Raw genomic sequence first — 23,352 nt, 5'->3', positions numbered from 1 at the left:
TTTTTAACCAAAAATGGAGTAATTGAATTCACAGTAAAAATTATAAAATTCATTTTCAACAATAAAAAACGAATTCTCAACAAATAATTGAATCCTTAACAATAACAAATGAAATTCCATCAAAATAGTTCAATTTTTTTAAAAAACCAGTAAACTTTTTAAACCGAAAAAACGAATTTTTTAAAAGACAGTTGAATTTTTAACAAAAAAGTTTTCAAAGAAGAAGATTCATGTTTTAACAAAAAAGTTGAATTTTGAACGAAAAATGTTATAGTTAATATTTCACTCAAACAAGATTTTATTTTTAAATCAACAAGAAATAAAAATGACTTTTTGGTTAAATTTTTAACAGAACATGATAATTTTTTACAAAAAAGTTAGATTTTTAAATTAATAGCTGTTTTTTTCAACCTACAAAGATGATGATTCGATCAAGAAGATTAAGTTTATACCTAAAAAGACCAATTATCAGGCTTAAAAGTAAAAAGTTTTTAAAAAAATTGAACTTCATACTCAAAAAAATTAATTTTCAACAAAATAGTTTATTTCCAATCAGAAAAAGATAAATTTTCAATGAAAAAAAAAATGAATTTTAAACCACAAAGTTCAATTTTCAACTAAAAAGGATAAGTTTTTATCCAAAAATGGAATAATTGAATTTACAGTGAAAAAAATTATTTTCAAAAACAAAACAAAAAATAATTTTTAACTGATAATTGAATATTCAAGAATAAAAAACGAATTTTCATCAAATAAAGATCACTTTTAAACTAAAAAAAGGGATTTGTTAACAAAAAAGTTGATTTTCTTCTAGATGGTTAAGTTGGTCAATAAATTGTTTAAATTTTAACCAAGTATTTTCAACCAAGAATATTAATTTCCTCCTACAAGACACGAATTTTCAATAAAATAGTTTAATTTTTAAACAAATAGTAAAACTATTCAACCAAAGGCGAAATTATTAGAAGGCAGTTTAATTTCTATCAGAAAAGTTAGTTTTCAACCAAGATTCATGTTTTAACAAAAACTATGGTTTCTGAACGAAAAATGTTATGCTTAATATTTCACTCAAACAAGATTTTAATTTTAAATCAAGAAGAAAAAATGACTTTTCGGGTGAATTTTTAAAACAACAGGTTAATTTTTGACAAAAAGTTGAATTTTGAAATAAACAGCTGCATTTTCATCCTAAAAAGATATAATTTCGACCATGAAGATTAATCATCCACCAAAAAGACCAATTGTCAAGCTAAAAAGTAAAAAAATTCAAAACAGTTAACTTTCACGTCCGGAAAAATTATTTTTCAACAAGAAAGTTTATTTTCAATCAGAAAGATAAATTTTCAATCAAAAAGATAAATTTTTAACTAAAAAACATCAGTTTGACCCAAAAATGTAATCATTGAGCTTACAGTAATAAAATTTTATTTTCAAAATCAAAAAATGAATTTTTAATTGATAATTGAATCGTAAAAAATTAAAAATGAATTTTCATCAAAAATTATTTCTTTTACAGCCAAAAACAGCAATATTAATTCTAAACCAAAAAGTTAATTTTAAACTAAATATTTTAACTTTCTACACAATTGTTGAATTTAAAAGCCAAAAAGACGAATTTTCTACAAAGCACCTAAATTTTTAGCCCGAAAAATAGTTGAATTTTCAACCAAAAAATATTATTTTCCAAATAAACAGTTGCTTTTTTTTTAACAAAAAGGATTAATTTTCAACCATCAAAATTAACTTTCAACCAAATAGGACGAATTTTAAAAAAAGTACATAAATTTTCAAATAAATAATTGATATTTCATCTAGAAAAGAACAATTTTCAATTACAAATCTAAATTTTCAACCAGAAATGGAATAGTAATATTTTCAGTTGAAAAAATTATTTCTTAACCAATTATATAGCATTGCTAGCCACAGAGATAAATTTTCAAACTAAAATAATATTTTCTCTACGAAAAACTTAATAGTTGATATTCCAACGAAGAAATATTTTAATTTGAACAAAAATCAGTTTAATTCAACAAAAAAATAAGAATTTTCAACAAATAAATTAAATTTTCAAACAGATATCAATTTTAAACTAAAAATGATGAATCTTAGAAAAAATTAATTTTGAACAAAAGAGTTCAAAATGTAACTGAATAGTTCAATTTTCAACGAAATAGTTACATTTTCAATCAAAACGATAAATCTTCAACAACAAAAAAACTGAATTTTTAACAAATTGTTTTAACCGTCAACCAAGTAGTTGAATTTTTGACTAAAGCAGATGAATTTTAAATAAAACAGTTACATTTACATCAAAATATTCAAATTATCAACCAAATAGTAGAACTTACAAATAGAAAAGATAATTTTTCAATTAAAAATATAAATGTTCAACCAAAAATGGAATAGTTAGTTGAAAAAAATGATTCTCTACAAAAAAAAGAATGTTCAACCAAATAGTTCATTTTTCAACTAAAAAAGATAATTTTCAAATTAAAAATATAAATATCCAACTAAAAATAGAAGTTACATTTTAAGTTGAAAAAAATAAATTCTAAATAAAAAAAAATTAATTTTCAACTAAATAATTGAAATTTCGACTAGAAAACGAAATTTTTCAATAAAAAATATAAATAAACTAAAATAATAAACGCATTAATCATGATCTAAGTTCGGATAAACTTAATTTATCTACCCCCCCCCCCCCTTTCAAATTGGTAACGTAATTTATGGATGGTCATTGAGTGTATAAATTTTGTTTAATATCATAAAACCCTAAAAATGAAAAATAAAAGATTTCTTACTCTTGAGTTGGCAGTGGTTCCTCTAAAAAGTAAGCGTCTTGCATCGACTGTTCAGATGTGATTCTTTTATTAGGATCCATCGCCAATAGCCTTTGTAACTAAAAAACGTATAAAATTCTTACTCTAGAATTTTCTATCTTACTTTTTCTCAAATATAATTGTCTAAATAAGGCACAAAAAAAAGCTTACCAGTGCAAATGCTTTACTGTCTGGTTTGATTTTATGCCGATCCATATATTTCGTGAGCGAACAATTAGCGTAACTGAAAAATAAATTGAGTCTTTATGATTAGCTTTTAGAATTCGGTTTAAAAATTGCGGGATCTTTAAAAATTGTTACTCCTTTTTCAAATTCAGGGTTCTCCAATTCTGAATAATCTTTAGTTTTAATTGGAGCGCTTTAAAAATGTCAATACTTTCCAAATTTCGAAATAATTCAAATTTCGAGGTCTTTCCTATTTCGAACGATTTCCAAATTCAGAATTATAGGGATGAAAAGCTCGTATTTTCAACATTAATTTCGCATAAATCTCGGAAATGTTGGGAATTACTGGTGCAATAACCAGACAATTACCAACACTATCAACTGTTTTCAACGGCGAATTTCAAACGGTTGAATATCTTGTTTTCGATTTTTAATGTCCACTAACCTGCCCTTTTCCCTGTGAACAATTAATACATTTATATAGTAAAACTCGTTATTGTTAAACCCTAACATTGTTAAGGTCAATTTATAGGTTCAATGTGTCAACAAAATTTTTAAAATAAATAAAACACATCTGTAGTTTATGTTCACCGGGCTTCCTATCGATTCAACTATGAGCTGGGACGACTGCAAAATATAGAATAATAAAATTCCCGAAAAATTGCCGAATAAAAAGATTTCCGAGCAAGAAAAATGTCGAATTGGAAAACTGCCAAATTATTAAGTATCCGAGTAATAACATTAATTAAATTATTAAAATTAAAATTATATTAAAATTATGTTTTTTAATTGTTTATATTTGGGAATTTTTAACTCTGGAATTTTCTAATTCGGAAATTTTAATAATTGGGAATTTTATTATTCGGGAATTTTCAAATCTGGTCATATTATAAGCTGTCTGGAATTTTATTATTATGGGGTTTTCCGATTCGGTAATATTATAAACTGTTCGGGAATTTTATTATTCGACAAGTTTTTAATTCGATAATATTATTAATTGTTCAGGAATTTTTCAATTCGTTAATACTATAAACTGTTCAAAAATTTAATTATTTTGTCATTTTCAAATTTGGTCATATTATAAGCTGTCAGGAATTTTATTATTCGAGAATTATTCAATTCGGTAATATAATAAAATGCTCGGAAATTTTATTATTTGGTAATTTTCCAATTCAGTCATATTATAGTCTGTCGATAATTTTATTATTCGCGAATTTACAAATGCAGTAATATTCTAAGCCATAAGGAATTTTTAAATTTCAGAATTTTATTAATTGGGGATTTTATTATTTCAGGATTTTATTATTCGTGAATTTTCGAATTCAATTATATTATAAGTTGTCAGGAATTTTCCAATCCGGCAATATTATAAAATGTTCTAGAATTTTCCAATTCAGTAATATTATAAAATATTCGGGAATTTGCAAATTCGGAAATATTATAATCCGTCGAGAATTTTCCAAATTGTAGATTTTATTATTTGTGAATTTTCAAATTTGGTTATATATAAGCAGACGGGAATTTTATTATTCGGGGATTTTTCAATTCGGTAATATTATAAACTGTTCGGCAATTTTATTATTTGGAAATTTTCAAATTCGAAACGATTATAAACTGTTGGGAATTTTCTAATTCGGGAATTTTATTGATTGGGAATTTTATTATTCGAGAATTTTATTGTTTAGGATTTTTTTATTTGGGTATTTCCAAATTCGATAATATTTTTAACTGTTCAAGAATTTTATTATGTACTAATTTTCAAATTCTATAAGATTATAAACCGTTGGGAATTTTATTAATTGGGAATTTCATTTTCTGCGAGTTTTTTTAATCGGGTATTTTCAAATTCGATTATAATAAAAGCTATAAGGAATTTTCCAATTCAGTAATATTATAAAATATTCGGTAATATTATAATCCCTCGGGAATTTTCCAATTTGGGAATTTTATTAATTGGGGATTTTATAATGGGTAGATTTTATTATTCGTGAATTTTTAAATTTGGTCATATTATAAGCTGCCGGGAATTTTATTATTCAGGGGTTTTCCAATTCGGCAATATTATAAAATGTTAGGGAATTTTTAAATTCGGTCATAATATAAGTTGTTGGAATTTTCCAATTCGGTAATATTATAAACTGTTGCAAAATATTTTTATTTGGAAATTTTCAAATTCGATACGATTATAAACTTTTGGGAATTTTCTAATTCGGGGATTTTGTTAATTGAGAATTTTATTGTTTGGAAATTTTTTTATTCGGACATTTTCAAATTCGATAATATTTTTAACTGTTCGGGAATTTTATTATTGACTAATTTGCAAATTCTATAAGATTATAAGCTGTTGGGAATTTTGTTAATTTGCAATTTTATTATTCGGGAATTTCATTATCTGGGAATTTTTTTATTCGGGTATTTTCAAATTCGATTATATTATAAGCTGTCAGGAATTTTCCAATTCGGTCATATTATAAAATGTTCGAGAATTTTCCATTCAGTAATATTATAAAATATTCGGGAATTTGCAAATTCGGTAATATAATTCGTCGGGAATTTTCAAATTTGGGAATTTTGTTAATTGGGGATTTTATAGTTTGTATATTTTATTATTCGTGAATTTCCAAATTCGGTCATATTATAAGCGGCCGGGAATTTTATAATTTGCAAATTTTAAAATACGAAACGATTATAATCTGTTGATAATTTTCTAATTCGGGAATTTTATTTTTTGGGAATTTTATTATTCGAGAATTTTATTGCTTCGGAATTTTTTTATTCGGATATTTTCAAATTCAATAATATTATAAACTGTTCGGGGATTTTATTATTTAGTAATTTTCAAATTCTATAAGATTATAAACTGTTGAGAATTTTCTAATTCGGGGATTTATTTAATGAGGAATTTTTTTATTTGGGCATTTTCAAATTCGATAATATTTTAAACTGTTCGGGAATTTTATTTTTCAGGTATTTTCAAATTCGATTATATTATAAGCTGTCATGAATTTTTCCAATTCGGTAATATAAAATGTTCGAGAATTTTCTAATTCATTAATATTATAAAATATTTGGTAATATTATAATCCGTCGGGAATTTTCGAATTTGGGAATTTCATTAATTGGGAATTATATAATTTCTAGATTTTATTATTCATAAATTTTCGAATTTGGTCATATTATAAGCGGCCGGGAATTTTCTAATTTATGAATTTTCAAATTTTGTCATATCCCAAACTGTCGGAAATCTCATTATTAATTAATTTTCTTATTCGGATATTTTCAAATTCGATGATATTATAAGCTTTCAGGAATTTTCCAATTCGCTAATATTGTAATCTGTTAGGAACTTTTATAATTCGGGAATTTGCAAATTAATTGGGAGTTTTATTAATACGAAATATTCAAATTCGGTCATATCATAAGCTGGCGGGAATTTTCCAATTCGTTAATTTTATCATTCGAAAATTTTAGGGTCGGGAATTTTATTTTTTCCCAATTTTTCAGTCGTCCCTAAGAGCTTTCAATCAAAGACTTTCATATAAAAATGTCGATTTAACAATTACATTCATTTAAGTTTATAGACAATTTTGGAAAATCGGGCCTTTCCGTAACTCTGAAATTTTACATGCCTATTCGAGATCGGAAATATAATTTCAAAATAAAAAAATACTTACTTCGATCGTTTGAAATCTTTTAACAAAGTCGGATGCTCCGGCATTTTCTTAATGTCCTCCCAATCCTTTTCCATCGGGAATCCCATTACATTAAATATCCTGAAATTGACAAGCGTCGCATTAATAAAAAGTAAAAAAAATAAAATGAGACTTTTTAAAGTTTTAAGTTCATTACCTATCCAGTTGGTCATGGTGATATGGATTGCTAGTTTTAATATCTTCTTGTCTACAGTGAAATATCGGTTCAGAGGTTAACAATTCAGCGAATATACAACCAATGGCCCAAATATCTGAGACAAAAATAATCCATAATTGTAAGAATTTTATTCAAATCTTTAGTTTAGTATTTAATTGCTTATTTACAGGCCTCGGACTCATTTGAGAAATTCAAGTGTCAATGGTACATCAATTTCGAAAAATAGCATCAAAATAGTGCCATGAATTTTTTTTAAATATTAAATACAAGGGAGTTATCTATTTTTGAAATCCAAAATTTTTCACGAAAATAAGGAAATATATTCTTTCCAATAAAATTAAGGAGGGCAATATATTAAATTTAATTAAAAATGCTTCAAATTTCGAAAATTTCAAGTAAAAATATTGCATTTTCAACAAAATAGACGAATTTTTAACTAAAAAAGATCCATATAGAACAAAAAATGTAAAAGTTAAGTTTTCAGTTTAAAAAATGCAACATTCAATTGTATTTTCAATTAAAAACATTAATTTTTAACCCAGAAAGAAACAAATTTTCAACGAAACAGTCAAGTTTTCAACCAAAGAGATGAATCTTCATAAACAAATTAATTTTTAACAAAGTTCAGCTTTCAATCAAGCAGTTTTCAACTAAATAATTAAAATTTTAACCAAATAGTAGAATTTTTAAACAAACGAGGCGAATTCAGAACCAAAAATATATAAGTAGACTTTTCAAAGAAAAATAACGAAAATTTAATCAGAAATAGTTCAATTTTCTTATTGAGTTCTATTAATTAAATTTATATCATCGGTAGAAATACCTAGAAATCCCTTAAAATTTGATTCCACTTCATTTATTTACTAAAGTTTTCAATGAAAAAAAATTAATTTTTAATAAAAAAAGAAACGAGTTTCCAACGAAACCAAATAGTATAATTTAACCAAATAGTGTAATTTTAAACCAAAAGGTTGAATTTTCAACGAAATATATAAATGTTAAACCAATTTTTCATCTACAAAAGACACTTTTGTCAACAAAAATGGAATAGTTAAATATTTAGTGAAAACATGAACTTTCAAATAAATTTTTTTTTATCTAAAATGATAAATCTTCAACTGATATAGTTGAATTCTAAACCAAAAGGGTAAATTATGAATGCAAAAGATGAATTTTCAAAAAAACACATGAATTTTTAACTAAAAAGATACATTTTCAAGAAAAAAGTAAATAATTAGGTTTTCAATTTTGAAAATTAAAAAAAAATTTTTCAACCAAAGGGATGCATTTTAAAAGAAAAGGATTAATCTTTAACCAAGAAATCAATTTTTAACAAAAGAGTTTAACTCTTGGCCCAGTAGTTTAATTCTCAACCAAATATATGAATTTTGAAACAAAAAGTTGCATTTTCAATCAAAAACATTAATTTTTAATTTCAAAAGAAACGAATTTTCAAGAAAATAATAATATTTTAACAAAATAGTAGAATTTTTAACTACTATGCTACTATATATATATATTTAACTCCTATCAATTGCATTCATAAAATCAGTAGAAATTCCTAAGTCCCTAAAATTTGATTCCGCTTCATTTTTTTAATAAAGTTCTCAATAAATTATTTGAAATTCCCTAAAATCCCTTGAAAGTGTTTAATAAAAGTTTAAAATTTCTGTATACTTTCAAATTGTTCAACTAAATAGTTGAATTTTCAACGAAAAAAAAAAAATTATTTTTACTAAAAAAAGAAACGAATTTCCAACAAAATAGTTAAATTTTCAACCAAAGCGATGAATCTTCATAAACAAAAAAATATTTTCAACAAAGTAGTTCAACTTTCAATCAAGCAGTTGCATTTTTGACCAAAACAGACGGCTTTTTAACAAAAGAATTACATTTTCAACCAAATATTACAATTTTTAACCAAAAGGACGAATTGTCAACGAAAATAATAAATTTTAAACCAAATATTTAACTACCAAAGATAATTTTTTAACAAAAAACGGAATAGTTACATTTTTAGTTGAAACATTAACTTTGAACCCAAAATTTGAATTTTCAACAAAATACATGAATTTTTAACTAAAAAAAAAAAAAGATACATTTTCGACAAAAAAGTAAATAGTTAGGTTTCCAGTTAAAAAGATTTGGGAAAAACAAAAGATTTTTCAACGAAATAGGGACCTAATTGAACCAAAGGGATTAATTTTAAAAGAAAAGGTTCAATTTGCAATCAAAGCGATGAATCTTTATCGAAAAAATTAATTTGTACAAAATAGTTCAACTTTTAATCAAGTAGTTAAACTTTTGACAAAATAGATGTCTTTTTAAAAAAATAGTTGACTTATCAAGAAAGCAATTAAATTTTTGACCAAATAGTAGAATTTTGAACCCAACGAAATTAATCCATAATCTAGATCGAATCTACAGAAAAAAATTATTATTAAATGTTTATATTCATTTTAAAAGATTAAATCATGTCTTTTAAAGAATAATTTAATGAAGAAATAAATTATTTTACAGTTTTGGATGACTGTAATGTAATAAATAGAATGAAGCTTATCGTGGGTGAAATTTTATAAATTTTTATAATTTTTTAGTACTTTTTATAAATTTTATAATTTTATATTTGTAAATTTTTTAAATTTTGCTACCAGACGGACAATAAGACTTTGTGAAAATTAAAAATCATTCGGATTTTAATTTAAAAGGTTAATTTCAAGTTTTGAAGATTTCAAAATATGCCGAAAAAGAATCTGAAAGATTTTTAAACAATTTTTTCGGATTAAATTTTTTTTTTATTTGTAGAAGTTTCAGTAGTTTCTAACCGAAAATTGAATCAAAATTACAAAAAAATTACGAAAGGTTTAAAGAGAATCCAAGTTTTTTTCTTCAGATTGGCAGAAAAATGTTAAATGATTTTTTATTGTGAAAAATTAACTTTAGGATAATGTTTTAAAAGATTTCAAAGCATTTCCAAAAAAATTTCGAAAAATTATCTGGGATTCGCGAAGGCAAATTTTGTTGTATTTAAAAAATTTTAAGAAAAATTCGAAAAATTTTAAAAGACATTTAGAACGTTTAAATCTTTAAAAATATTTTTAAAAAATATTTAATTTGATAATTATAAAAATTTGGAAAAAAAAGTAGATTTTTTATAATTTTGTGAAAAAGAAGCTTTTTATGAATTTCGAAAGGTTTTTAGAATATCAAACAGTATCCTCAAGATTATTAGGAAAATTTAAAGTTATTTTCTGGAAGATTCCAGTACATTTTTTCTTATTTTGCAAAATTTTTTAAAAATGATAGTTTAAAAAATTTCAAATTAAAAAAATAACTAAAATAACACAAAGTCAAGCAAATTTAATTAATGTTAATGAATTCAACTAATTTTTAATTAAAAAAAAATTTACAAGTACATTCAATTTTTTACCTTTTAGTTAAATCCGTTACCAAATGGTTAAATTCTATAGCCAAAAAGATAAATAGTCTGCATTTTTAAAAGATAAAAGTTCAATTTTTAACCAAAAATTTAAGTAAATGAATTTCTATCAAGAAAAAAATTAATTTTCAACGAAGAAGTTGCATTTTTAACCAAAACTCAAAAAGAGATGAAGTTTCTACCAAAAAATGAATTTTCTACTAAGAAAAATTTTCCAGTCAAGAATGAAAAATAATGTTAACCAAACTGTTCAATTTTCAACAAAAAATATTAATTTTTATCAAAAAATGTTATAGTTTATATTTCCACAACAAAATTTTAATTAAAAACAAAAAACAGTTTGTTGAATTTTCAAGCCAAAAAGCCTAATTCTCTATGAAAACAATTTAATTTTGTTGACGAGAACATGAAATAAAAACAAAAAAGTTTATTTACAATTAATCAGTTGACTTTTTTAATAAAATTTTTGAATTTCCAATTTAAAAAAAAAACATTTTTACAATAAAAAGAATTCTTAATTTTATTTTTTAACCAAAAAAGATTATTCTTATTTAAAAAGTCTTATATTATATTTTTGTTTAAGAAATAATGTCTATGGATTAAAAAACATACTTTTTGTGTAAATATAACGATTGTTTTGAAAAATGCATCGTTTTTGGTCGAAAATTTATACTTTTGTAAAAAATGCATATTTTTTTTAATGAATATTGATCTTTTTTGATTAAAAAGTAATTCCTTTTATTTGAAAAGTCTATTATTGTATTTTTGTTTGAGAAATAATCTCTTTTACTTAAAAAAACATACTTTTTGAGAAAAAATTCAAAGATCTTTTGGTGGAAAAATTGTTTTTTTTTTAGTTGTTACAAATTCACCTTTTATGTTAGAAAGTTAATAATTTTCATTTAAGTTTCATATTATATTTTTGGTATTTAGTTGAAAACTCCACAAATTCGTTAAAAGCTTAATTATTTTATTGAAAATTCCACTAGTTTCTTAAAAAGTGACTTTTTTTTATTTAAAATTAATCTCTTGGTTCCAGAAATCTATTATTTGATTCAAAATTTATCTTTTTTGAGTGAAAGTTCTTTTGATCAAAAACAAAACAAAAAATTATCATATTTCTGTTCCAGATTTAATCTCAATTCAATTATTTTGTTTAAAAGACATATTTTTTGCGAAAATTCATCCTTTTTAGATTGAAATTTCTCTTTTACTTGAAAAATCGTCTTTTTGGGTGGCAAATTCAACTATTTGCTAAAAAAATCACCATTTGGCTAAAAATTCATCTTTTGGTTTGAAATTCTACTATTTGGTTGAAAATTCAAATATTTTCTTAAAAAGCAATCTTTTTTTATCAAAATTACCACCGATTTGATGAACACTTGTATTTTTGGATAGAAAATCCATCCTTTTGGTGTAAAAATCCTCATTTGTTAGAAAAGTCATATTTTTAGTTGAAAATTCGTCTTCCTTGCTTCGAAATTAAACTGGCTTGTAAAATATTCATATTTTCAAATAGTAAAAATTATGTTTGAAAATACAACTCTTCCTGGTTGAAGTTTAATCTCCTCCGTTTGAAAATTCGATCATTTGGTTCAATATTCGTCGATTAGGAAAGTGTAATAAAAACTGTATTTGGTGTGCAAGTTGTAATTTTGAATAAAATGTTACTTTTTCCATTGAAAAAAGGTGACCAAAGATGAGAAACCCCAAAATAGGAAAAAAAAGGTGACAAATTCCTAAAAAAGGCGACCGTCAACTCTCATGACAAATATTTTCTACAGCACTCCAGAAAAGTGGCATGGGGCTGCTCAAATTCTTTCACTGAATAGTTGAATTTTCAATGAAAAATATTAATTTTCAATCAAAAATTAAACGAATTTTTAAAGAAATAATTAAATTTGCAATCAAAGCGCTATAAAACTTGATAAAAAAAACTTATAGTTTTTATTTTGAAGAAAATAATTCATTTATCAACAAAATAGTAGAGTTTTCAACCTAACAAAATGAATTTGGAACGACAAATATAATAGTAGATTTTCCAATAAAAAAGAAAGAATTTTTAACCAAAAGTAGATGGATTTTCTTATTGAGTTCTATCAACTGACTTCATAAAATCAGTAGAAATCACTTAAAATCTAATTAAACCTTCTATTAACTCATAAAAGTTCTCTAAAAATTCTTTAAAATTTCCTAAAGAACCCTAAGATTGTTAAAATCCTTCAAAATCCATAAAAAAAAACGTTTAAATCTTGAAATTGGAGATCCTATACAATAGCATAAAAAAAAATATATAGTTTCAAAAAATGTCAATAGCCTTTGAGTCCGAGGCCTTTATTTTTGCTAATTTCATGGTAATTACCTATGGCTTTTGTGTAATGCCTCGCACCAAGCAAAAGTTCTGGTGCTCTATACCAAAAAGTAACCACAACGGGATCTAAATCGGCAAGAGGTTTTAAGGGAGCATTGAATAATCTAGCAAAACCCATATCTGCTATTTTCACTCGTCCCCTTTCATTTCCTTCTCCCATTACCAATATATTCGCTGGTTTCTAAAAGCCAAATCAATTTTAAAATACAGTTTTTTTTAATTCCTGTCAATTTCATGTTTGAAAATTTCATATTTTTGAAATAAAGAGTTTGCAAATTTAAAATTCAAATTGCAGGCTCTTCCAAATTTCGAAAAAACACTGAAAATTTCAATCCGATATAATGTTTGGTTAGTAATAAATAATGTAAATCTTCTACTTACTAAAAAGTTTCATTATTAGCTATACTTAAAATGATCACTTTTTAAAAATATATATGATGAAATTAATGTAATTACCAGGTCCCTGTGGAGAACCCAATTGGAATGCAGATAATGAATACCATCTAAAATTTGATACAATAAAGATTTGACCATGCCTTTTGGCACAAGAACCGTTTTCTTATTTGCTTTCGCCGCCCTGTGGAATTTGATAATATGCTGAAAGGAAATAAATTATATTCCTTATTAATCTTTCTACATTTTATCATTTAAAACATGCAGGCCTTGGACTCACTTCAGATATCAAAAATAGTGAAAATACACTCATCACAGTGCCTATTGTCGTCAAAAGAAGGTGAATAGGTGAAATTTTTTTCTAAAATAGGTGGCAAATAGGTGATAAAAAAATGTTGGATAAGACAACAAAAAAATAAGTTGTAATTTGTTGTAAACCAGAAGAAAATGGAGTATTTACATTTCCACTGAGAACCAGCCCCCTGCCTCGACCGTGTATGTGTATGTGGTAGTAGTTTTCTTACGATCCGGAGGGGAAATGTCGGTCTAACTAATCCAACAGATGGCGCCACAAAAATTAGATCTGACTTTTTCATTGAATTGCATTAAGAAAAAGCAAAAATGATTAAAAACTTGATGCTGTTTGTAAATAAACAAACAAAAAAATATGAAAAAATAAGAGTAACTATTACTAATTATTTAAAAAAAGAAAAATTCATGAAAATATGTAGTTTAATCAGCATAAAATTTAATTTTAAGATACATTTTGAAAGCAGTCGAACTTCATATTTCTATGATTTATTTTTCTGATATTATTGATTTTATTATTTATTCAAGTTAAAAAAAAATATTTATTGTTATAATTATTAATGTAGCTTATAAAAAAATTAATAATATTCAAGACCTCAATGACAAAAATATTCAAAACATTTACAATATACATGATCAGAAGAACTAATAAAAAATATATCACTTATATCCAATATAAGTACAATAATAATTAAAATATGTAAGACTACAACTTAAGTTGCAAAGTAAAGAATCTTTGTACCTTTAAATCTTAAGAATTTCAAGTTTTGAAGAAAATATTTTTAAAAAGTAATGGTAATTGTAATTAAAATGTTTGAGGGAATAACTTGGTAAAAAGTCAATGACAAGACTGATAAATGAGAAAAATGGATTTAATATTATTTAATATAATGTGTGTATTTATTTAAATTGAACCAAACTTCATATATACTATTTACACAATTTAATGATTTATTTGTTGCTTAATCTTGACAGCTTTTTTCTCGCTGCATTCAACCCCTAATAATTTTATTTAAAAATTTAAAAGAGATTTTGAATGAAATATTTAATTATATTATTCCAAACCTCATTTCTAAAAAAAACAGACTATAAGTTATTAAACTCTAGAAACAAACGTACCGTACTCATGACACACAGTGGAGGAAATTCACTTTTTCATTAGAAAAAATAATGTTTATAATAACTGCTGTGATAAACAATTTTGGTAGCAAAATATTAGAATTTGAGATTTTTCAAATTATAATTCCCTTCAATGGCCAGAACGACTTCAGGTATTTCTTAAAATAATAAATATTTAATAATATTTGATAAAATATAACAATTTAAAATTTTAGCCCTTTCGTATAGACCATTTTTTTTGTACTGGAAATGTTTTAAGCTATTGGACGAATGATTGCTAGTCACAAAACTGTTAGAATAAGTTAACAATAACCACTGTTATTAACAGTTCTTGTGACAAAATATATTTAAACTTGAGGTTTTATCAAATTTAAATTTTCTTTGATGGCCAAATCGACGGGTTATTGTCAAAAGATTTTGCATTGAGTCAATTTTCGCATGCATCAGTGTTATGATTCATTTTTAATCTATCAAGATTGAAAACCCGACTTTTTCCAAGCGAAACTGCCAACATTTGGTAATTGTTAATGTAAATTGTTCATAAACATGTAAGTTGTTATATTCTACTAAATATAATCAAAGATACATTTTTTAGGAATATCCGTAGCCATTGTAGCGATTAAAGAAAACAAAAAATTTGATAAAACCTTAAATTTGGATATTTTGTCACGAGAATTATTTATAACAATGGTTATTGTTAACTTCTCAAATATTTTTGTGACTAGCAGTCATTAGTCCAACATCTTAAAACATTTCCAGTGCAAACTAAAAAAAATTCTGTGCGAAAAGACAAAGATTTTGAATTTGTTGATGTACTTTGTTTACAAAATTCTAATTGTTATATTTATTCAAAAATTAATAAACATTTATTATATTGAAAAAAACTGAAGTCGTTCCAGCGATTGAAGGAAATTATAATTTGAAAAATCTTAAATTCTAATATTTTGTCACAAGAACTGTTTACAACAATAGTTATTATAAACTTTTAAATTATTTTTGTTATCAAATGTCATTCCTACATTAATGTGAAACACTTTTAGCAACACAAAATTTACCGATAATAAAACTATTTGTCAATTTGTTTATCAAATTTGTTTATAACAAATAAATGGAATAATAAACCAATTATTTGTATTTTATAAGTCCTTTAACATTCATTTAAGACAATATAAAGTTTTCCTGATCAGTTATTGAAGCGTAAAAAATTGTTATGTACAGAATTTCAGTTTTCCATACTTTGAGTGAAAAAATTATTAATAAACAAATAGAGGAGACAAAAGTTCGGAGCGTCAAGCTAAACGAAAAAAGTGAATTTCCTCCGCTGTGCGTCATAAGTAGTTTATAGTATATACTATATAGTTTATAGTATGTTAATTTTACAAAAGAGGTTTGCATTAATATAATTAACTATTTAATTCAAAATCTCCTTTAAATAAAAAATTTTTAATAAAATTATTAGGGGTTAAATGCAGCGAGAAAAAATCTTTCAAGATTAAGCAACAAATAAATGAGTAAAATGAATAAATAGTATATATCATGTTCGGTTCAATTTAAATAAATATACACATTATATTAAATAATAATAAATCCATTTTCTCATTTATTAGTCTTGTCATTAACTTTTTACCAAATTATTCCCTCAAACATTTTAATTACAATTACTATTACTTTTTTAAAATATTTTCTTCAAAACTTGAAATTGTTAAGATTTTAAAGGTACAAAGATTCTTTAATTTGCAACTTAAGTTGTACTCTTTCATATTTTAATTATTATTGTATATATATATATATATATTGATATAAGTGATATATTTTTTATTAATTCTTCTGATCATGTATATGTTTTAAATATTTTTGTCATTGAGGTCCTGAATATTATTAATTTTTTCATTAGCTACATTAATAATTTTAAAAATAAATAATTTTTTTAACTTGAATAAATAATAAAGTCAATAATATCAGAAAAATAAATCATAAAAATATGAAGTTCGAACTGCTTTCAAAATGTATCCCAAAATTAAATTTTATGAATTTTAAACTACATATTTTCATGAATATTTCTTTTTTCAAATAATTAGTAATAGTCAATCTTATTTTTTCATATATATATTTTTGTTTATTTGCAAATAGCATCAAGTTTTTTATTATTTTTGCTTTTTCTTAATGCAATTCAATGAAAAAGTCAGACCTAATTTCTGTGGCGCCATCTGTTGGATTAGTTGGACTGACATTTCTCCTCCGGATCGTAAGAAAACAGAAAAGTGGTGGCGATGCATGGGGCTGCTGAGAACTTATTTTCAATACAAAAAAAAACAACTATTTTTTTACAAAACCATTCAATTTTTTACCACATACTTAAATCCGTTACCAAATTGTTGAATTTTCAAGCAAAAAAGATGAATATTCTGCATTTTTAAACAATAAAAATTCAATTTTTAGCTGAAAAATTAAGTGGATGAATTTCTATTGAGAAAAATTAATTTTCTACCAAAAATTTACATTTTGTACCAAATAGTTGAATTTCGTAACAAATTCTTGAATTTTCAAGCAAAAAAGATGAATAGTCTGCATTTTTAAAACATAAAAGTTACATTTTTAACCAAAAAATTAAGTAGATGAATTTCTATTGAGAAAAATTAATTTTCATTTAAGACAACAACAATAAAGAAGAACAATAAAAAAGAACAACTGAAAAGTTGTATTTCTAACCAAAAGAGATGAAATTTCTACCAAAAAATCAATTTTCTACCCAGAAAAATTTTTTAGTCAAGATGAGAAAAAAATGTTAACTAAATTGTAGAATTTTCAACAAAAAAGATTAATGTGTATCAACAAAAGTTATAATTGATATTTCCACAACAAAATTTTAATTAAAAATTAAAACATTTAGATTTTACCAAAAAGTATATATTTTCTACATGACTTGATTTTGACAAAAAAAATTGATTTTCTACCAAAAAAAAAGACGAATTTTCAACAAAACACATAATTTTAAAACCAAAATGTTGAATTTTTAAATCAATAAAGTTGAAGTTTTAACCAAAAAATGAAGTGGATCAATTTCTATTTAGAAAATGTAATTTTCAATTAAAAAAGAACAACAATAAAAATGAATTTTTTACAAAAAACTTGAACTTCGTACCAAATAGTTGAATTTTATACAAAATTTTTTAATTTTCAACAAAATAGTTTAATCCTCAACAAAAATAGATAAATATTCAACTAAGAAGTGGTATTTTTCACACAAAAAATACAATTTCTGCCAAGAAAAATTTTTTAGTCAAAATTAGAAAAAAATGTTAATCAAATTGTTGAATTTTCAACAAAAAACATAAATGTGTATCAACAAATGTTATAGTTTATATTTCCAAAACAAAATTCTAATTAAAAATTAAAAACAGTTACATTTGACCAAAAAGTATATATTTTCTACATGAATTGATTTTGACAAAAAAAAATTGATTTTCTACCAAAAAAAAAGACGAATTTTCAACAAAACACATAATTTTCTAACCAAAATGTTAAATTTTTAAATCAATAAAGTTGAAGTTTTAACCAAAAAATGAAATGGATCAATTTCTATTTAGAAAATGTAATTTTCAATTCAAACAACAACTTTTTTACAACAAAAAGAAATTTTTATTAAATTTTTAAGCCAAAAAAACGAACTCTCAACTTTAATTATGTATCTTTAACGAAAAAAAAATTAAATTAAAAAAAATTCGTTCAACTTTCAACCAAAGAGTGGAATTTTTAATGAATCATTTTTTTGGTTCAATAATCTGCTATTTGGTTACCAATTCTACTATTTAATTAAAGACTTCACTGTTTTGTTGAAAATTAAAGTCTTTTGTTAAAAAGTAATCGTTTTTGGTCGAGAATTTATATGGCTTGTTAGAAAATTAATTTTTTTTTTTCAATTGAAAATTCATATTTTTTGGTGGAAAATAATTCTTTTTACTTAAAAAGTCTATTATTGTATTTTTGTTTAGGAAATAATCTCTTTTACTTAAAAAAAATACTTTTCGTGAAAATTTAACGATTTTTTGAACAAGTCATCGTTTTTGGTCGAAAATTGATACTTTTGTCGAAAATTAATATTTTAATGTTGAATATTCATCCTTTGTTAGAAAAATCTTTTTTTTATGTTACAAATTCACCTTTTATGTTAAAAAGTTTATAATTTTTATTGAAGTCTAATATTATATTTTTGATGTTTAGTTCAAAATTCTACATATTGGTTGAAAGTTTAATTATTGTATTGAAAATTCAACTAGTTTCCTAAGTCCCCTCATTTGTTAGAAAAGTCATATTTTTTATTTGACAATTCGTCTTTTCTATAACATTTTTCATCAAACGCAATGGAAAATTAAATTGACTTTTTAAGAAAAATGTCCACTTTTAATATTTTTAAATAATATTTTAATATTTAAATAATAATATTTTAATATAATAAATATTAATAATATTAATATTTTTAAATTATTTAAATTGAAATTTAAAGTTTACTTAAAATGTTATTATTTTATTCATAAAATATTGAAATTTCTTTTTATTTATTGAAGGATTCAAAGCCTTTTCCTTATTATCCTCTTTTTTCGTTTTTTATTTAAATTCGATCCAAATTAATTGAACCCAACAATAAATTGTGATTATTTTTGGTTGGAAATTTATTCTTTTCGATTAAAAAGTCTACTGTTAAATTTTTTGTTAAGGATTCATACTTTGCAGTTAAAAATATTATTATTGGGTTCGAAATTTAATTTATTTAAAAATTTTTTTATCTTTCTGGCTGGACAATTCATGAATTTGATTAGCATTTTCTTTCTTTCTTGATTAAAATTTTTTTGTTGGTTAAAAATTAATCATTATTATTAAATATTAATATTTTTCGTTTAAAAATTCATCTTCGTCTGTAAAAATTGCACCTCTTTCTTTTAAAAATACAAGTGTATGGTTAAAAATTAATCTGTTCCAGTCGAAAATGAACTATCTAGTGAAAAGTTTATGTATTTTGTTTAAAATTCCTCTTTTTTGGTAGAGAATCAATTTTCTAGTGAAAAATTCAACTATTTGGTTGAAAATTAATCTGCTTTAGTTGATGATTAATTTATTTGGTTAAAAATTCGTTTTTGTTGGTTAAATCCAACTGCTTTTTATTTTAAATTAAAATCTATTATAGTTCAAATATTAACTATTACAAAGACTATTACTATTTTTTAAAGTTTTTTTTTTTATTGAACATTTATAATTACAGTTGAAAATTAGTTATTTTTTTGTTAAAAAATAATTTCTTTACCAGAAAAATTAATTGTTTTGTTGAAAATTCACATTCTCGGGATGAAATTTGAACAATTTGGTTTAAAAGTTATACTTAGTTGTAAATTCAAATTTTTTAAATAAAAATTTGTCTTTTTGGCTCAAAAATTCACCAATTTAAGTATAATTTTTCTTATTTTAAGAATAAATTTTTTTCTAATGAAATTACAACTATTTGGTTGATAATTAATCTTTTCTGTTAAAAATGTACCTCTTACTGTAGAAATTTCACCTTTTTTGGCAAAAAAATGCAAGTTTAAGGTTCAAAATTATTCTCTTTCGGTCTAAAATTGACATTTTTGTGGAAAATTTAATAATTTCGTACAAAATTGAATTATTTGGTTGACAGTTTATGTATTCTGTTAAAAAATCTTTTTTTTTTGGTCGAGAATCAATTTTTCCGTTAAAAATTTAACTATTTGGTTGACAATTAATCTGTTATAATTGAGGATTCAAGACTTCTGTGAAAAAATATTTTTGGATGGATAAATCCATGTTTTACATTTTAAATCAAAATCTTTTTTGTCAAAATATCAACTATTACAAAAACTTATATTACTTTCTGAAAAGTTTATTTTTTCGTTGATGATACTTCATAATAATGAAAAATTAATTTTTTTTATCTGAAAATTTAATTATTTTGTTGAAAATTCAACTTATGATTAACTATTTTTTCAACAATTCATATTCTCGTGTTAAAAATTCAATTCTTAATGAAAAATTCAAGAATTTCGTTAAAAAGTCATACTTGGTTGTAAATTCAACTGTTTCGATGGAAAATTCGTCATCTCTGCTTGAAAAGTTAACAATTTTGTTAAAAATTAATCCTTTTTGTTTGAAAAATCACCTCTTTCTGTAAAATTTGATCTTTTAAACATTTTTTGTTGTTAAATCCAACAGTTAAAAAAAATTAAAATCTATTTTTGTTGAAATATCAACCATTACAACAATTATTACTTCCTTCTTAAAAAGTTTTTTTTGTTGAAGTTGCATAATCATAGTTGAAAATTCGTTTTTTTTTTGTTAAAACTGAAACTGCTTTGTTTAAAATTTAAATAATTTATTCAAAATTAATTTTTTTGTTGAAAATTTATATTTTCGGATTGGAAATTTAACTATCTTGTACCAAATTAAATTGTTTTGCAGACATTTTTTTATTTAACAATAATTTTCCTAAATAAAAATTTAACTACTACATTCGTGTTTACAAATTGAACTTTTTTAAAAATTAAAAATGTAAATATTCATTTTTAAAATTTCAGAAAAGAAAAAAATGTAAACTAACAATTATTAAAAAACTATTTAGACTAATATCATGTCCATATTTAAATATATTTAGTAGAAAATTTATGTCATTTGTTGAAAATTCGTCTTTGTGGGTAGAAAATTAATCTCCTTAGTTAAAAATTCAACTAATTGGTTAAAATTTGATGTATTATCTTGAAAATTCGTCTTTTCTGGTAGAAAATTAATCTTACTAGATGAAAATTCAACAATTTGGTCAAACATGAATCTTCTGCATTGAAAATTCATTTTTTAAAAATAAAAATTGAACTATTTTGTTGAAAATTAAATTTTTGTAGAATTCATTTTTTGGTTAAAACTATAACTGTTTAGTTAAAAAATAATCTTGGAGATTAAACTATTTTGTAGTAATTCGGATTTTTTATTCAATTCCACTGTTTTTGGAAATGAAAATACTTTCTTCTTTAAAATATCAAGTATCACAATGTTTGGTTTAGAATCAATTTTTTAAAATGATAAATCAAAATCTTGGTTGAAAGTTAAACTACTTTATTAATTTACAAAAAATATATTATTTGAGCTAATTAGTGAAGAATTTCAAAAAGATTTTCAAGGAAAAGTAAACAAATAGTGGTATCAAAATAGTGTCAATAGGGTGGTGAGTCCGAGGCCTAAATTTGAACATTTATATCATCAACATCTCATTTCTTGATAATGTAGATAGATTACTAATTTCATACCCATAAATCATGTTCCGCAAAGTCAAAAAGTAACCAGACTTTTCTGTCTGTATGCGAGAGAAACACACGGATGAGAGTTATCACATTCACGTGTTTTAATTCCCTGAGTAACTGTAAAACATATCAATACATTGTAAAAGAATTAATAATAATTCATCATATCGATTAATCCATTTCTCTCATAAATTCATTTTTATCAATTGAATACTATAATAATGGAATAAAAAAACCTACCTAAATTAATTATTGTCGTAACATTAATACCAGAAACTACATCATTATTGAAAAGTAAACGCTTTTCATTATTTTCAATACTTACAGCTATTTCGCGACAGGCAGACATAGAAAGTCCCGTGCCTTCAATTTGTTTTAATCCGAAATCCTTTGTATCGGGTCGAGATTTCAGTTCACTGTCTGGAACACTGAAGCATTTATCGATTTATATATCAATCATTATTGTAAGTTATATGATCAAATTGCAAAAATTCACTTCGTTATTTGAATGATAGAAATTTTGAGACTTTTAAATCACTCAATTGTTTATTTACTTGTTTATTTTGAAGTCTATAGTAAAATGCTAAATAGTTCATTAAGAAAATATTGTTTAAACATTACCAAAATTTTATAATAAATTACACTACATTAAAAATGAAGAAACAGTAACAAATCTTTTTGTAGTAAATAAATATACACAAGCATGCAAATTTTTATACGTCTGCAGTTCCCGAATTTGGAAAAAATATACATTTTCAACTGGTTAAAATAATGATTAAATATTCAGGTGCTTTATTGTTCAAATGATGGAAAAAAGTTTGACTAAATATTAATATTTATCATTTATAAGTTTGGATTTGGATGATGTTCAATTGTAAATGTAGATGTTTTCAAGAGATTTGAAATTTAAAAATTAGAAACCTCCAGTTGTAGATAAAATTGTACATTTTTTTATTGTATTTAGCAAGAATCTACAATTTTGTTTATAAAAATGTTATTTAAAAATGTATCATCGCATTCGGCTTGTTTCTGCTATTGTTTTATTAATTATGCAAACCTGAATTAAATTTATGCAAAATTATATTTGTTATACCTCAGATTTTCTATTAATTTTTATGCTTAATTTTCGGCGCGAATATACCTCGCTGAAGTTTGCAACATTTTAAAAAAACGAATTTACAAAAAAATTTTTTTGTGCGAGACCTAAAATTTGAAAGTTTTAAATAGGTCTATTAGATGACAAAAGGTACCCGTAAAAGTTTCAACCCCCTATCTCATCCGGAACACCATCGTTTTCAACCTCTAACATAGCGAAAAATCGGAAAAAATCCTCTAACATCCAGACATAAAAAATTTTATGCTTCAGAATCATTCTACTTGATGTCCAAAGATGATAAATAAAGTTTCATTCTCCTATCTCATCCGAAACAGTCCGTTTTCAACCAGCCAAAATATTGAAAAATCGAAAAAAAATTCCAAAAAATTCCCTCAAATCCAGACGTAAAATGTTATGCTTCAGAATGGGTCCATCTGATGTCCAAAGACACT

General features: G+C 23.6%; 1 protein-coding gene across 3 annotated transcripts in view; it reads right to left on the bottom strand.

Annotated features, from left to right (window-relative positions):
- LOC117172959 (cyclin-dependent kinase 8) overlaps positions 1–23,352 on the bottom strand; it is a 48,159-nt gene that overhangs the window by 16,831 nt on the left and 7,976 nt on the right. For 2 of the 3 annotated variants that reach the window (XR_004467080.1, XM_033361277.1), the window contains exons 2-10: positions 22,130–22,232; positions 21,811–21,921; positions 13,142–13,282; positions 12,677–12,866; positions 6,855–6,969; positions 6,680–6,778; positions 3,451–3,462; positions 2,991–3,063; positions 2,802–2,899 (exon numbers count right to left, since the gene is read on the bottom strand). Coding sequence is in view for 2 of the 3 variants with exons in the window: in XM_033361277.1 (XP_033217168.1) it covers positions 2,802–2,899; positions 2,991–3,063; positions 3,451–3,462; positions 6,680–6,778; positions 6,855–6,969; positions 12,677–12,866; positions 13,142–13,282; positions 21,811–21,921; positions 22,130–22,232 (942 nt within the window). In the remaining variant the exon portion in view is untranslated. The remainder of the gene's footprint in view (positions 1–2,801; positions 2,900–2,990; positions 3,064–3,450; positions 3,463–6,679; positions 6,779–6,854; positions 6,970–12,676; positions 12,867–13,141; positions 13,283–21,810; positions 21,922–22,129; positions 22,233–23,352) is intronic. The other variant, XM_033361278.1, reaches the window with a different exon arrangement.

This window comes from Belonocnema kinseyi, chromosome 5 (assembly GCF_010883055.1).
Source record: "Belonocnema kinseyi isolate 2016_QV_RU_SX_M_011 chromosome 5, B_treatae_v1, whole genome shotgun sequence".
Taxonomy (NCBI): Eukaryota; Metazoa; Arthropoda; class Insecta; order Hymenoptera; family Cynipidae; genus Belonocnema; species Belonocnema kinseyi.
This window is presented reverse-complemented; position numbering and strand designations above follow the sequence as displayed.